The 15512-nt window shown below is 52.5% G+C and overlaps 2 protein-coding genes across 2 annotated transcripts; both read right to left on the minus strand.

Annotated features, from left to right (window-relative positions):
* Positions 1–1971: 1971 nt before the first annotated feature.
* On the minus strand, positions 1972–10831 carry ICAM5 (intercellular adhesion molecule 5). Its single transcript, XM_069083102.1, is given in 12 exon segments — positions 1972–2450; positions 2626–2892; positions 3013–3252; positions 3340–3600; positions 3696–3941; positions 4300–4548; positions 7654–7908; positions 8009–8317; positions 8593–8913; positions 9298–9567; positions 10162–10342; positions 10345–10831. Coding segments are annotated over 12 exon segments (3120 nt in total). The 5' UTR covers positions 10552–10831; the 3' UTR covers positions 1972–2136.
* A 1509-nt stretch (positions 10832–12340) lies between these two features.
* ICAM4 (intercellular adhesion molecule 4 (Landsteiner-Wiener blood group)) lies at positions 12341–15154 on the minus strand. Its single transcript, XM_069083103.1, has 4 exons — positions 14845–15154; positions 13967–14233; positions 13355–13669; positions 12341–13051 (listed from the first exon to the last, which is right to left on the minus strand). Exons 1-4 carry the CDS (start codon positions 15071–15073, stop codon positions 12897–12899), a joined length of 966 nt encoding a protein of 321 aa, XP_068939204.1. The 5' UTR covers positions 15074–15154; the 3' UTR covers positions 12341–12896.
* Between the last annotated feature and the right edge of the window lie 358 nt (positions 15155–15512).

Below are 15512 nucleotides of genomic sequence, written 5' to 3' on the forward strand. Positions count from 1 at the left end.
GGTGGGAGGAGGCATAACCCTACTAACCTTGACCCTTACTGTCTTCTGAACCCTTCCTCTTAGATGCTCCCTGAAACAATTTACTCTGTGCTTTTTTTTTGGGGGGGGGAGGAAGGGAGGGTGCCTCCTCTAGGCACACATAGTCATATGCCTTGTTACACACATGGCCATTTTCCATCTCTTCAGGGAAGTTCTTGCTATAGCATCAGAATTCACCAAGAGACTTCTGGGCCTTAACTCTGTGTCTGAGAATTGGTTGGGGTGGGAGCAGTAGGGGAAGCTGAAGGGAGGGGTACAGAAAATGAGGAGAGGGAAAAAGCCCCAGCTGGTGGCATATGCGTGTGTGGTTATTGCCTCCTTTATGCAGACATGCTAAGAATCAGCCCACCTCTGAAGTCATGTCCTTCAGGGATCTCACGACCTGGGGGAGGGGGAGGGGATGGGGGGGAGGGGGGCATGGGGGCATGGTTTGAACCGAGTCACTGAGCCACTAGCAGATGGGAAGCAGCTGCTTCAGAGGCTAGGTTTTACTCTGCCCCAGGTGCACGCCTCCTGAACCCATTAACTCCACCAGGAATCAATCATATCCAGAGACTGTGGATCAGAGAAATGAAAGTTATTGGATTTAAACTTAAATCTCTCAGGGCTGGGAAGATCAGTGACATTAAGGCAGAGGTTCTTTATCTGCAATTCCAGAAGTCAAAATGTCTAGATAAAGGAGGGATAAGATAACTCAGCTATTGACCCTATTCTGTACCTCAGTTTACCTATCTATGATATGGGGAAATTGACTCCAAGGGACCTTTGTTCAGAGTCCTAGAGGGGGAAGGAAAAGAAAGGATAAGGGGAGAAAAGTTGCCCAGCCTCCACCCTTCAAGCATTGAGACTTTTCTCCATTTTGTTCTTTCTTCTCTCTGCCCTAATCTCAGGACTTTAGTGAGCTTCTCAGGCAGAGTAAACTGAGGTAGAACTTGAAATCCTGGTCACTTAGTCTAGCTTACACATCTCTTTGTTGTGACTTAACTTTGTCCTCTACTGTCCAAAGATGCTTTCCTGAACCTGAGCTGGGTTTTTAGGAGAGATTCTAACTTCCCTCTGTTTAGGTGGGGGAGCTGGGAGTGCCCTCTGGAGATCTGAGGACAGCTGAGCAGGCTCTTCCTGCCTTCGTAGAACCTCCTCTTGGCCCTCCACTCTATCAGGGTTGGAGTTGGGGCAGAAGGCATCCTGCCTTGGCCAGAGCTGCCTGCTAGGATTACTCCCTCCCCCTCTCACTCCCCCTCCCCACCCCCTCCCCATGTGCAGAGGAAACCCAGGGAGCAGCAGTCTTGGGTCTGGCCGGAAGAGATAGCCTGGAAGAGACAGCCTGGCCCCACAAAGGCTGGGGTTGGCGCTGGTGCTCACAATCTGTGTACCCTCAGATCCTCCATTCTGGAACAGGGGAAGGCCCTCTGGAGCTCTCCCAGTCTAAGGGCCTAGTGTCAAAGTTCCTTAAATAAAGGCCCACACTGAGGAGGGCACAGGGGTGGTGAAAATACACCAAGGCATGAAGATATTGGGAAACAGAAAGGGAGACTTACAGAGATGCTGGAAGAAATCCCAGAGTTCAATCCGTCTAATCTCTTCCTTTTAGGAATGTGGAGCTCAATGCCAGAGAGATAGAATGATGGACTTAGCCAAGGTCATATGGCAAGTCAGTGGCAAAGCTAGGCCTAACATTTGGGGTTCTTCCCCCCCACTCCCATCCCCATCCCCAACCTGTGCTTCTTTTCCACCCCACCTGGCTGCCTTGGAAACACAGAGACAAATACAGAAATAGAAACAGACTCACACAAGGAGATAGATATAGAAACAAACTTCCTCATAGGAAAAGATGGACAAAGAGGGAGGCAGAAAGAGAAGGGGGTGGGGAGAGGGAGGGCAAGAGATTGCTGACATGAGTCATTTATAAAAAGTTTATTGAGGGATAGAAAACTCAGGGGGCAGGAGTTGAAGGGCTCCTGGGGATCCTGGATCACAGCTGCCTTGGCACTCAGGCTCCATAAATAAATACATCAATTAATAAATACATGCCAGGAAGGGGCTGCCTACCCAGCTGGGTACAAGGGTGTGGGAAGTCCTGCTCCAGGGGAAGGGGGCTCACGTGGCAGTCAATTGGATGGAGTACACCTCTGCTCCTCCCGCCTCAGTCTCAGCCCCAGCACCACTTCCACCCCCACCCCCAGCCCCAGCCCCAGCCCCAGTCCCAGCCCCAGCCCCAGCCCCAGTCCCAGCCCCAGCCCCAGTCCCACTCCCATTCAGACACACAGCTTCCCCAGAGCTCTCAGCCTCTTGCACGTTGTACTCTCCTTTCTTACAGGCTGTGGACTGGAGGTAATAGGTGAGGCCACCCAGGCTGGCCAGCAGCAAGGCCCCTCCGGCCACCCCGCCCACGACAATCCACAGCCAGGGCCCTGCAGACAGCCAGGGAGGAGGTCATGTCACTGAGCCACACTCCTTTGGACTGTGGGCCAGCCCCCTGTGACCCTTTATGCCCACAGGAGAGCTAGGCTGTAGGCTGCTGAACAGCTAACCTGGAGCCTTCTCTGTTAGGGACAGCTACCCCCTCTCCCCAAGGCCTAGCCTTACCAGCCACATGCACGGTGATCCGAAGGGCATGGCTGCCGTGGGTGTTGGTTGCAGCACATTCATACACACCTCCATGGCTGCCCAAGGCACCAGCCACACTGAGAGTGCTGTTGTTGCCTGAGAGCCCAATGTTTGGGGCTCCTGGAGGTGTCCGCCAGCTGTATTGGGCTGGGGGGGATCCTTCAGCCCGACAGGTCAGCGTAAAGTTCCCCCCAGGCTTCACACTGCCTGGGGGCATGGCCACCAGCTCTGCTACCAAGGGCCTGTCTGGGGGTGGAGAAGCCTGTTATCTGCAGAATCAGACAGAATCTTATGCTTGGTTCTGTCCCCCTGGCAGCCCTGCCCTCTTCTTCCTGTCCTGGATCTTTTCCAGGATTGGTCACTTACACTCTACCCCAATGGTGACCATTCTGGTGTATGATCCATGGCTGTTGGTGGCCACACAGTGGAAGGTCCCAGCATCTGCCCTGGAAACACTGTTCTTCTCTGGCCTCTGCGGCCCCTCTCGGGAGCACTGGACCCTTGGAGTGGGGTTGCCCTGGGCTCTGCAGGTCAGGACTGGTGCCTGTGTCCCCTCCAGCCACGTCTGGTGGCTTGGGCAGCTGGCCTCATCCATTTCTGGTGGTGCTAGAAGGCAGCAAGGTTAATTGTCAGTCAGGGGACCAGATGTACTGATGAGGGCCCCTGCACCCTGAGCCCTGGGCTCCAGCTTACATTCAGCACTGATGTTGACCATCTTGCTGGCTGACCCATGGGTGTTGGTTGCATTGCAGTAGTAGAGCCCAGGAGCAGGGTCATGACCCAAGTGAGAACCCAGGTGAGGAAAAAGCAGCTCCTCGTGGCTTAGGTTCCCTGCCTTTGCACACAGCACCACAGGCTCTGGGTTCCCATCAGCCTCACAGGAGAACTGGTGGTCAGAGCCCTTGACCCAGGTCCAAGCACCAGGGCAGCCAATCTCCCCAAAACTTGGTGCATCTGCCATAGGGACGAGACAGCGGTCAGGTACTGCAGTGCTCTAGGTTGCCCTCTGCCTCTGGCCCTTACCCCAGCCCCTTTCCCTCTCCACTCACACTCAACAGTGATGGCCACATTTGTGGAGGCTGAGCCCCGAGGGTTTGTAGCCACACACTGATAAGTGCCTGCATGTTCCCGGGTCACTTGAAGTTGCCCCACAGGAAGCCAGGCCCTGGCCCCAGTGGGGATGCAGCTCACAGTGGGTGGTGGGACCCCAAAAGCCTGACAGGTCAGCACCTCCTTTGTACCCTCAAGCCATGTACGTTTCTCTGGGCAACCTAATTGATCCAGGACTGGCCCATCTGGTAGCAAAGGGGGAAGGTATTGGTGGGGGCAAGGGGAAGAAAAGAAAGGCAGCCACCATACTTATTTGTTGACAAGTGGGGGCTTCAATTGGTAGGATGTCATCATTGGAAAGTGACAGCAATGTTTAAAAACAAAGAAAAGAACCTCAATAAAACATTTTTCTAAAAATAGAAGGGGCCCCAGCCCTGCTACTCAGCTGGACATTGCTCCATCCCGACTGGACAATGCCCTGGCACTGCTGGATATACCCCGTGACCCTTTCCCCATAGTCTCTACCACCCATTCTTAGATGGGAGGGCCCTCCCTCCAATGGGGCTGAGCCAGGGTAGGTGTGGTAGCCCCACTGTCACTCACACTCCACCATCACCATCACATCCTTTGTTGTTTGGCCCACTGTGTTGGAAGCTGTGCATTGGTAGGTGCCCGCATGATCCCGGCTGATGGGCAGCGGCAGGCCCAGCGGGATGGCTGGCCCCCCCTCTGGCCGAATACATTCCACAACCGGGGGTGGATTCCCTGGAGCCCAGCATTGCAGGGTGGATTCCATCCCCTCCAACCATGTCCAGTTCCCAGGACAGCCTGCCTCATCCAGTCTTGGTCCATCTGGAGTGAGAGAAGGTAGTTCCCTGTTGGCTGTGCCCCCAAACCTCAGGGCTGAATCCCCAAGGAGATCTGAGTTTCAGCTCAATCAAAAGGAACTTGAGGGCAAGTAAGGGACAAAATCAGCACAACAGAGTAAGTCAGAGATAAAGCAAAATTAGAAGGTCACATAGTTTTAGTCTGAATGTCTTGTTTTACCCTTGTTTTACAGATGCCCTGAGAATGAAATGTTTACACCCAAGGTCATATGAGTAAAGATCCGGGACAGGAGTGGGGTAGAATCAGAGATCAGAAATCAAGAATGGGGCAGTTAGGAGTAGAGGTTCTTCCTTTCCTCATTTTCCATAGATCTTGACCTCTCTGGAGCTTGTGACATACATTTTAGGAAGGACACTGACAAGCCAGAGAACACCCAGGATAGCAAAGAGCTCAAGATAAGAATTACTTAAAAAGAATTCCAGGGGTGGCTAGGTGGTGCAGTGAATAGAGCACTAGCCCTGGAGTTAGGAGGATCTGAGTTCACATTTGGCCTCAAACACTTAACACAAAACTAGCCATGTGACCTTGGGCAAGTCACTTAATCCCAATTGCCCCACCTTACCCCCTCCAAAAAGCAAAAAAAAAAAAAAAAGAAAAAAAAAGAAAATTCCATATAGCCTGGAAGACTTTGGAGGGATACCATACCTTACCAACTATTTCAGGGGTTGTCAAATGAAAAAAAAAAAGAAACTTGTAAGTCAAAGAGACACATTTTATTTTATTTTTTTAAGCAATCGGGGTTAAGTAACTTGCTTAAGGTTACACGGCCAGGTGTTTCTGGGTGGGTGCAAAGGGACACATTTTAACTTGATGTGGGGAATCATTTCCTGAGTTCTCCAAAAGTAGAATGGATGACTTGACAGGATTCCCTCCCCCACACCCCAACTGGAGCTCCTTCTTCAAGCAAAGCTTGGATTAGCTACTTATGCCACTGTAGATTACACTTGATAGATAGCCTCTGAGGTCCCTTCCAACTCTGCCATTCTAGGCTACTTGTCTGACCATTTTTCTTCAGTCCCCTTTGCTGCATCATTATTTATATCCACTCCCCAAGCAACTCTACACTACCTTGGTGATCTCATTCATTCCCATGGATTCCATGATTAGCTCAACTCAGCTGATTCCCATAGACACCCATTCCTCATCTGTCTCCAGAATGCCAGTCCTTCATGGTCTTCTGACTGCTATACACCTCTATCATCTGTATCATTTGCATACCACACTCAGCCTATCTAGTGTGACCTAGTGGGCAGAGTGCTGGACCTGTCCTTAGTAAGATCTGGGTTTAAATCCTCCCTCTGATACTTATTAGCTTCATGAACTGTGAACAAGTCATTTAACCTTTCTGACTCAGTTATGAATAAGACTATCTGCAGTAGCTAGTCTCTGTCAGAGTCAAATAAAATAATATATGAAAAGTATTTTGTAACTTTGAAATACTTTATAAAAATAGGGGGCAGCTAGGTGGCTCAGTGAATAGAGCACCAGCCCTGGAGTCAGGAGGACCTGAGTTCACATCTGGACTCAGACACTTTACACTTACTAGCCCTGTGAACTTGGGCAAGTCACTTAACCCGAATTGCCCTGCCTTCCCCCCTCTAAAAAGGAAAAAAAAGAGAAATACTAAAAAAATGAAAGTATGTTCTTGCCCCAAAACATGCCTCCTTCTTTGAGCTTGAAACAGTTCCATCCTTGACTCTTCTTATATCTAATCAATTGCCAAATCTTGGCAGATTCGAACTGTATGATACTCTCAACATCTGTTCTTTTCTTTGAATCCATAGGGTTATCACTCTATACTATCCCTTATACCTTTCATCAGAGCTATCACAATGATAATAAGTAGCATTAATATTGTGCTTTAGGGGCTACTAGGTGGCAAAGTGAATAGAGCACTGGCCCTGGAGTCAGGAGGACCTGAGTTCAAATCCAACCTCAGACACTTAATACAAACAAAAAAAACTAGCAGTGTGACCTTGGGCAAGTCACTTAACCTCAACTGCCCTCCAAAAAAGCAAATATATATATGTGTGTGTGTGTGTATGTGTGTGTGTGTGAGAGAGTGTGTGTATGTGTATGCATATATTGCTTTAAAGTTTTCAAAGCACTTTACAAATACTATCTCATTTGATTCTCACAAAATCCCTGGCAGGTAGGTGCTATTATCATCCTCATTTTACAGAAGAGGATACTGAGGCAGACAGCAGCTCAGTGACACAGCTAGTAAGAGAATGAAGCCAAATTGGAGGTCAGCTTTTCCTGACTCAAGTTTCAACTCTCTAACCATTGTAGTATCTAGCTATGATAGCCTCCTATCTAGTCTCTTTGACCAGGATGTCAAGGAGCCCTTCTAACTCTTCTAGTCTGTGTTTTTGTGATGTTATCTGCCTGCTCCTTACTGTCTCCAACAACTCATTCTAGCAATTAGGATTCTCCACAGTCAGGTACCTCCCCTTCATGATCCCTGCATTCCAGACAAACTGAACTACTAACTGTTCCCTGACTTTGACATGACCTCTAAACTTTGAAACAACTTCTTGCCTTCTTGGAATGCACTTCCTTCTCATCTTACCTTCCTTTTTTTCAGTGCTCTGATTATCTCATTCCTCCTTTATGCCTCTTCTGCCTTCCATAATCTCTCTGTTAAGAGGGAATTCTCCTCAAATTATTTACCATTAATTTATTTGCATGGAGGCCCTTTCCCCACAGGAATAATCTACTCTCCTTTAGGTCAAGGTCTCTTTCATTTTGTTTTGGATCTCCAGGGTTTTTTACAGTGAGTGTTTTGTTGGAGACAAGATTGTCCTGGCTCTATTCATGTTTCAGGATTGCCTAGAGAAGCTCTGGCCCTTATTATTGGGCTCAGGCCCAAAACCCTTCCTCCTCTTCATCTGTTTTGTAATAAGTACATTTCTGTTCAAAATGCCTTGTGAGTTGCCTCAATTGCTAGCTGGTAAGCTGATTCAATTACATGAGTAGGGAGCCAGACTCTGATGTTAATAAGTGGGATTCTTGATGAATGGTTGCCCTGTCATGAGAGGCAGGAGACAGGGGGATAGATACACTCACACAGAACTTGTAGCTCCAGGCTTCGGTTCCTCCGAAGTATTTCTCCCTTCACCTCCAGGAGAGCTTCACAGGTGAACACCCGTTCGTCGTCCTCTTCACTAGCGGTCAGGGTGAGCCAGGCTGGTTCCCCAGGGGGAGGTTCAGGAGCCCCATCCAGCCGTACCTGGGCACCTGGACGGGCTTCACAGGTCACATTCACAAAGGCCCCCTCCCTGACACTGGGTTCGCTAACCTGGAGGCTGGGCTGAGGAAAGCCTGGAGGAAGGAGAGCCATAACCCATGAGTCCAAGCTCCTGGGCTTCCCCCATCAGCCACCTGGCTGGGCCAGCCCTCTCCCCACCTGTCACCTCCTTACTATAGACTGTTATGTTTTCTTGGGCCTTTCGATCCTGTCCCCCCAGGGTCACAGTGCAGGTCAGCTCCTGCTCGATCTCGCCCTCGCCCTTGCCCTCAACCTCTTCCTCTTTCACAGTGAGAGTAGCAGCAGCCTTCAGTTTATCCCCTTCCAGGATGACCTGGGGATTCAGCATTCGGTTCCCTAGAGCCAGTTGTATGTGGGCTTCCTCAGCTGGGAACAGTTTGTCCATCTCACAGCTCACCAGCTGCTCAGTGCCGACTTCCAGGAGCCTGGGGAATGCTAGGCTAGGGGGCCTCGGGGCCAAGGCTGTGAGGACAGGAAGAAATAAGGAGCAGAGGAGGCTAGGCTAGTGAAACAGAATTAAGTGGACCCTGTTCTTCTGACAGAGCTAGAGGTCCAGAGTCAAAGGGAAAACTGGGGTTAGACAGCTGGTTTTTCCGGGGGTGAGCCAAGACAAACTTGGTATCATCAAACTTGGGAATCTTCCCAGGCTCTTCCCTAGGACCAACAGTTCCTTCTTCTCTACCTGGAAGGAGTGCAAGGACAAGGGTCAAAAGTTGGTCTCATTTCTCCCCACTTACCAAATGTGTGGAGCTCCTGTGGGGTGGAGCTGTTCTGAAGGAGCCCCAGTCCGTGGGGCCTAAGATCCAATTCAGCAAGGCAAGAAAAGTTGGCTCTGTGGTCTTCCTTTCGGGCAGTGGTGGTGAACGTGGCCATAGCTCCTCTCGCTCTGGTCGATTCTCCCGGGAACCTTCTCCTGCTTAGTTCCTGGGCTCCCCGAAGCAGAGTGACAGAAAGGCTCCCCCGGGGTCCAGCTCCTGGGACCCTGCAGCTTAGAGTGAAGTTCTCACCCACAGGCAACCAGGCAGGTAGTGGCTCCAATTCCACTCGATCTGGTCGTTCTGTGAGCACAGGGACGTAAGGAATGGGAATGCATGGGGAGAGGGAGTTGAAAGCGATGTGTGATGGAGAGGAGAAAGGCACAAAAAGAGAACCTTGGGAAGGGTTGGAAGAAGGATACGGAGTGGAAATGGAGACGGGCGCAAGTAGGAAGGCTGGAGGACAAGGGAGATAGAGAGGAACATGGAGGATGGGGAACGCGCGACAAAAAAGGAGGCTCAGGTGGTGAGTGAGCATGAGGGATGGCAAGGGACTCAGGGATACCAGGTGGGTATTGGAGACCTGCGCGGAGGTGAAGATGGGTGCGGAAAAAAACGGAGAAGAGGGTGGAATCGACGGGGAGAGGATTGCAGAGGGACCGCTTCACCCCTTCCACCGTCACTCACGGTAGGTGAGGATCGTCCCACGCGCCTGAAGGGTCCGGCGGGCGCAGCGGAAGAAGCAGATGGGATGGGCTTCTGGCTCGCGGATGTCCACCAGCTGGCGGGCAAGCCAGCGCAGCCCCCTCTGCGTGCCGTTCCTCCTAAGCGAGGTCTCCAGCCCGCCCCGCTCAGGTCGTGGACAGTTGGTGCTACAGTTCAGCCACAGCGAGCCCCCTCGCTCCACTAATGCCGACCTGGGTTGCAGGTCTGCCCAGTATGGCTCCTGCGCCGCCCCTACGAGGAGACCAGGTTGCCCTCCGGGATGTACCGGTCCAGGACCAGAGGCGACTGGCTTTCTGAAAGCCAACCAAGCTAAACGCTTCCTTTCCCTGTCCGTCTCCCTCTCCAGTGATCCCAGGAATCCCCCACCCCCCAATTCTAATCATTCGCCTGTGGGGACGCGCAGCCTCCCAAGGACCGAACAGAACCCCAGGCTCAGTATTACTGGTATTTCCTATGCCTTCTGAGACCTTTGGAAGTGGGCTAGATACCACGAGCCTCTCACTCTCCTCCTGGTCCTTCAGTAGTGTCGGGAGCTTCGGGACTCGGTAAAAATGAAAGGAACGTCGGAGATTCTTAGCCCCTAAGCCTCGTGTTGCGGGGGCGGGCGGGAGCGCGCACGGCCCCGGGGTGGGGGATGGAGAGTGTTTGGGGGCCTAAACTGAGGGGGGGGGTATCATTCGCTTCTTTCCTGGCTGGCTGAGGTTGTAAGGGTGACACTGAGACGTATAGCAGCTAGTACTCCACGGGGAATCAGCTGCTTCTTCAAGTCGCGGATCCCTATCCCCTGTCCAGGTCCTACAGGCGTGGGATAGGGGTGACTCTTACCTGAGAGAGCGAGCAGCCCTAGGCAGAGGGACCCCACAAGGGCGAGCAGTGCCCGGAGAAGCAGCGGCTGGGAGAAGGTCATTGCCGGCGGAGCCGGAGCGCAGAGAAGCGGAGATGGAGAGGGTGAAGAAGAGGATGAGAGGAAGAAACCTGGAGGACGGCTTGGTTCGGCTCGGCTCGGCACCGCGGGGCGGGGCAGGGTGTGGAGGAGGCCAAGTTGCGCTTGGGGATTGGTTTAACGTTGGTAACTTGGTATCCAAGGAGGAGGAGGAGGAAGAGGCAGAGGCGGCTGAAAGGAGAGGGGATGGAGAAGAGAGGAGAGGAGAGAGGAGAGAAGAGAGGAAAGGAGCGGAGCGGGAGCGAGAGAGCAGGATCGAGGTTCAGAAGCATGAGGAAACAAGAAACGAGAGACCCCCAGGCAACTGGAGCATCCTTGGCTCGGGGTTATCGTATCGCCAACGCTTACTACAGTCTTGCACATAGTAGGTGCGTAAAAAATGCTTGTTGAATTAAATTCAATTGAGCCATGGGAACCTTTCCAGCAGCCTGTGAGTCTGGGGATTAGGGCTGATTTTCTCGTTCTTCCCACCCACCCCCACCAACTCTCACTATCGGGGAGCCAAGGCGACACAGCACCAGAACAGCCACTGGGCCTCTAAGTCCTGGCGCGTGGGGGCGGGAAGTAGGTGTGAACTGCGCGACGCCTCAGCTGAGGGTTTCTGGAACCTACTCGCGTCAGCTCAGTCCCGCCCGCGGGGAGGAGACTACTATAATCTCCCAGGCCACAGTAAAAGAAAAAGGACGTGGCTCAGAATCTACCTGAGCCACGTCCTTTTCTTTTACTTAGTCCTGGAGCTAGAGTCCTAGTCCTGGAACTAGACTCCATGGGGGAAAGCACAGGCGGAAGTGGTGTTAATCTCAGGCTCCATTGCCCAGCTGTGAAGACACAAGAAACCTTCATGAAGCCCCGCCCCATCCACGCCACGGCTGCACTACAAGGGGGGAACAGAGCTATGCGAACGATCCATTGGGGACGGGTCTGGAGAGGTTCGAACCTAGGAAACCAAGGGCAGGCCCACTGAGGAAGACGACTTCGATGCTGAGACCCAGGCAGGGCGGGGGAGGGAGGGTAAGGAGGAGGGAGGATAGCAGGAGAAGTCGAGGGCGTGGAATTTCTTGGTGACCCTACTCTCTCCTGTCTTTGGGATCCCAGATGTTCGGTGCGTTTCCCTTCCCATTTCCCAGCTCCACCCTTCACCGAAGAGTGGCATCTCACGATCATACTCGATTAGGAGAGTCAAGGACCGTTGTTCTCAGCGCCCCCGCGCTCAAAAGCACGAAGAGGAGGGTGGGAGGCAGAGCCCAGTTGCCTTTGGAGACAGCAGTGTGTGTGCGTGTGAGCGCGCGCGCGCGTGTGTGCGTGTATGTAAGTGTGCACGAGCGCATGTGTACAGTGCTCATCGTGTCAGTGGCAATCTAAATTAGGAGCTTTTCGTTACGGTGTCCGTATTTACTAAGTGTGGGGGTGACAAGTGTCTGCGTAGGCCTTCTTGTGTGCGAGAGCCGATAATAGGTCTTTCTGAGCAGAATCCTGAGCTCTGTACACGAGGGACTACGCGTTGCAGACCTACCTGGGCCCTGGCTAGGTGCAGCACCCTGCTCTGTCCTCACCTAGCCCTCCGCACAATCCATAGGACTTGTGGGCTCGTAAACGGACCAATGAGGGCTGCCCCACCCGCGGGAGCGGAGCCAATTGGGTCCCAGGGTCTGGTTGGTAAGCTGATGGCCTTCTGAACCGCTAGCCCCCCAAGGGGCCTCTGTCCCTGCCCACTGGACTCCGCCTCCTCCGCCTACTGCTTCTACTGCTTCGCTTCGATAAGGCGCCGCTGGGGGTGGGGGGGGGAAGGGGGAAAGGAGAGAACGGCGCTGCTATGGGGGCCAAGTGGGGAGAAGCCACGGTGGCACCCAGGTGGAGTTCTCTTCTCCATGAGGCCCCGCCCGCTCTGACGCTTCTAGGCGCAGGAACCGTCCTGGTTCCCCCCACCCAAAATCTTCCATTCCCAACCTGGGGTGATTGGGGCCCCGGAGGCGCCAGCGGAACTGAGTTTATTCAGACCCCTGGGCCTCCTCCTCTAGACCAGGGACCGGAAGCTGCTGGTCTAGAGTCTGCCTTGTAAAAGGTATGGGGGTGACGCATTGAGGCAGCGGACTGTGGTCTGAGGCTCCTCCAGTGCGTTAGTGTAGGGGGAAAAAGGGCGGGGAAAGGAGGTGAGGTGACTTCGCTCAAGCTTTCATATAGTCTTTAAGTTTTAAGAAGCACTTTACTCACAACAACCCTGTGAGGTAGGGATTATTCTTATTTTTTAGGAGGAAAAACTAAGGCTCAGTCATTTTCCCAAGGTCACACAGCTAGCAAGTAGATTTGGACCCAAGTGTCCTCGGACTCCTCTAGAAGTCCTTCCTCTCCGCCAGGTGTGTCACCGAGTTCTTTGCTGCTTGAAGTGCCCCAAAGTGTTGAACCCAGGACTGTCCCTAGGCTGGAGCTTGGAGCCCAGAGGAGTCAATTTCCGTTCCCCTAAACTTCAGCCGGTACCGGTACCGCTTGCTAACTTGGAGGGGGCAAAAGGAGGGGCGTCCTTCCCAGGAGGCCAATAGGGTCGTAAGTACCATTAGGGGCTTGGCTTCCTGCCTTTATCGGTCTAGCCACTTCTTGCTGTCAGACACATCAATGTACCTCACACCTTCTCTGCCTGGGTTCCACCAGAGAGGTGCAAAGCTTCTGACTGCCGCTGACCCCTAGACCGAAAAAGGAACACACCTGAAATAAGGAGTAGCAGCCCGGCCAAGGTTGCTAAAGCAACCCAGGCTACCACCTGAGACATCGGGTTCTCTGTAGAAAAAAGGGAAGGGCGGAGAGATGAGGTTAGGGGTTACTTACCTCTGCCCTTTCAGGCTCTTCTGAGTCCCTGAAGCCTTCTTCTCTTCCCCAAGGTCGCCTTTTCCTCTCCGCCCAGTACCTTTCTGTCCTTTCTCCACTACTAGTACCTTCCTGTCCTTTCCCACCCAGCCTCCCTCTTCCCCACATTGATGAGGGTGGTGGGAAATAAGTCTGCTCCATGATCCCAACAATCAGGACTCCCCTAGATAAGAAATCACTCTAGTGTCTCCTGCTTCTGCCTGGTCTGGGCCTCACCTCGAAAGTGTAGCCTCACCGGCTTGGAGCTTCGAATGACCAGGAAGCCATCAAGGTTAAGCTGTGCATGGCAGGACAGCAGCTGCCCCATGTCTTGGAGGCGTGGCTGGATCCTGGGGGTCCAGGTCACATTGGCTGACTCAAGGCGGTAGCCTGATTGAGCTAAGCTAACAGAGCACAGGACTCTTCCTTTGAGGCTCAGGATCATAGTTAGCTTCTCCAGAGGGAAGACAAAGGATGCATGACAGCGAAACTCGTATTCGGTTCCCATATCCATGAGGGTTGGCTGTTCCAAGACCACAGTCTGTGGGGGGCCTGGGAAAAGAGAGGGAGGATGGAGATAGGCCTCAACAGGTCACCCACCTCATCTCTGAGCCCTGGAGCCCTCCAAATACTCAGGAATATGGCAGTGACTGATAGTTATAGACACAATACACCCAACCCTGGAGCCCTAGACCTCTGTTGGGCCTAGTCAGCTCACAACCACCTAAGATGCTCCAGGGTCCCAGGCCCAGAGACCCCAGCACCTTCTGAGCTCTGTACACAGTTAATGCCTGTCTCTTGGAGCTCCAGAGCCCTGAACAAAAATGAAGATTTACCCCTTTCACTCACTGTAGGCCTTGATGGTGGCAGTGGCCTCCTGGGTTTCTCCAGCACAGGTAAAGAAGCACTGGGCTGTTGAATCCCAGGCCCTCACATCCAGCACCTGGAAAGCAGCCCATCCTGGTCCTGTCTCTTTTTTGCCCTGAGTCAGTGAAGTGATCAGCCCCCAGGCTTCAGGCTGAGGACAGTTTGTACTGCAGTTGATCCAAACAGAGCTGCCAGGAGGTATGTTTACCTCTTGTGGCAAGACTCGAACCCAGAAGGGTCCATGGACCTCTGTGGAGAAACAATGAAGGCAGAGAGGGTCAGTTTCCTGAGATCCCATGTTCCTGAACTTTCTGTTCCTTACTCCCATCATTCTTAACTAACCTTGGCATTTGCTAAGGCCAGATAGGAGCTCAGAAATGTTTTGGGGTTCCTAGCAAAGAAGGCACTGAAGGAAGTCTTTTAGGAAGAGAGGGTAGGCAGAAGGAGGGACAAAACCTTGGAATAATCCTAACCTTATCCCAGCCAGGTCAGATATACAAATAGGCACAGAAAACCCCCGGTGGGAGGTGGGAAGCAGAGATAAAGGCAGAGGGGAGTTTGGGGATGAGGGTTACCAAGCTCTCGTGCCCACCCCACCATAAACACACGCTGTCTCCTCACAACAGCCAGCCCAGTCCATTACCTCCCCCAGGATCCCTGTTATAAAGTAAGGAGGGAGAACTATTCAGGCTCCTAGTTACAATTTCCCAGCTTTCCACCCCAGCTTCTGTGCCTAGAGGACTCCTGGAGAAGTATGTACAGAAGGTATCTCTAAAGTTCCAGCTCAGACTCAGGTTCCTGGCCTCCTGGTCCCGTCATTTCCTATCCAGAACCACTGACCCCCCTCCTCCATTTCTCACCTTGGCCATGAGCAGTGGCTGCCAGCAGCAGCAGGATTAGTGAGGCAAGAGGGGAGGGTGCCCTCATGACAAGGATCCCAGAACTGAGGGGCCTCTCAGAAGGCACAGAGATAAGGTCATAGATAGCCCCACCCTGGCCCTCTGAGGGCCTCTGTGTTAGGGGCCAACAGGAGGGATCAGAGTCACCCTTTCCCCCACCCCTTGACAGAGTTTGTCTGAAGGGGTGCATCTAGATATAGCCCTCCTCCCACCCCCTGCCCTGACCATTGAGCCAGATGAGCCAGAGTGAAGTCCCAGGAGCTATGTGTGGAGGCAAGTATATAAGTGGATCTGTGGGCATTTCACAGAAGGTTGGGAGGTAGGGAGGTGAGAGTGGGGGAAATGTTTGACCTTGGGCTGGAGTGAAGGCTGGTCTTCCTCTTAAAAGGGGGCATAGTAAAGGGGCTTGAGGAATAGGAAAGCCTCACCCCTCTCCAAGTTATAATAAAATAAAATTGAATGTTCATTTTAAAAAAGGGAGTGTCAGTATAAAAAAACAAGAAGGGGAAGTACTAGAAGTCAAATTCTGGAAGGTGAAATAACAAAGAAGAGAGGAAAGAAGTCCTGAATATATCATAAGTAAGTCATGGATATGTCATTCTTCCTAAAATGGGGCTGGGAAGAAGTCA

The sequence above is a fragment of the Petaurus breviceps genome, unplaced genomic scaffold (genome assembly GCF_028583685.1).
Source record: "Petaurus breviceps papuanus isolate PSGF00001 unplaced genomic scaffold, PetGlider_PUasm1.0 172, whole genome shotgun sequence".
NCBI classification, from domain to species: domain Eukaryota; kingdom Metazoa; phylum Chordata; class Mammalia; order Diprotodontia; family Petauridae; genus Petaurus; species Petaurus breviceps.

Excerpts from the sequence above, each read along its gene's own strand:
- ICAM4 (XM_069083103.1), bottom strand. The coding sequence starts at position 15,073 with ATGCACCCCTTCAGACAAACTCTGTCAAGGGGTGGGGGAAAGGGTGAC. Across the intron at positions 13,670-13,966 it reads TGCCACCATCAAGGCCTACA|GCCCCCCACAGACTGTGGTC; the intron begins GTGAGTGAAAGG and ends CTCTTTTCCCAG. Across the intron at positions 13,052-13,354 it reads GGTGAGGCTACACTTTCGAG|AGAACCCGATGTCTCAGGTG; the intron begins GTGAGGCCCAGA and ends TTTTTTCTACAG.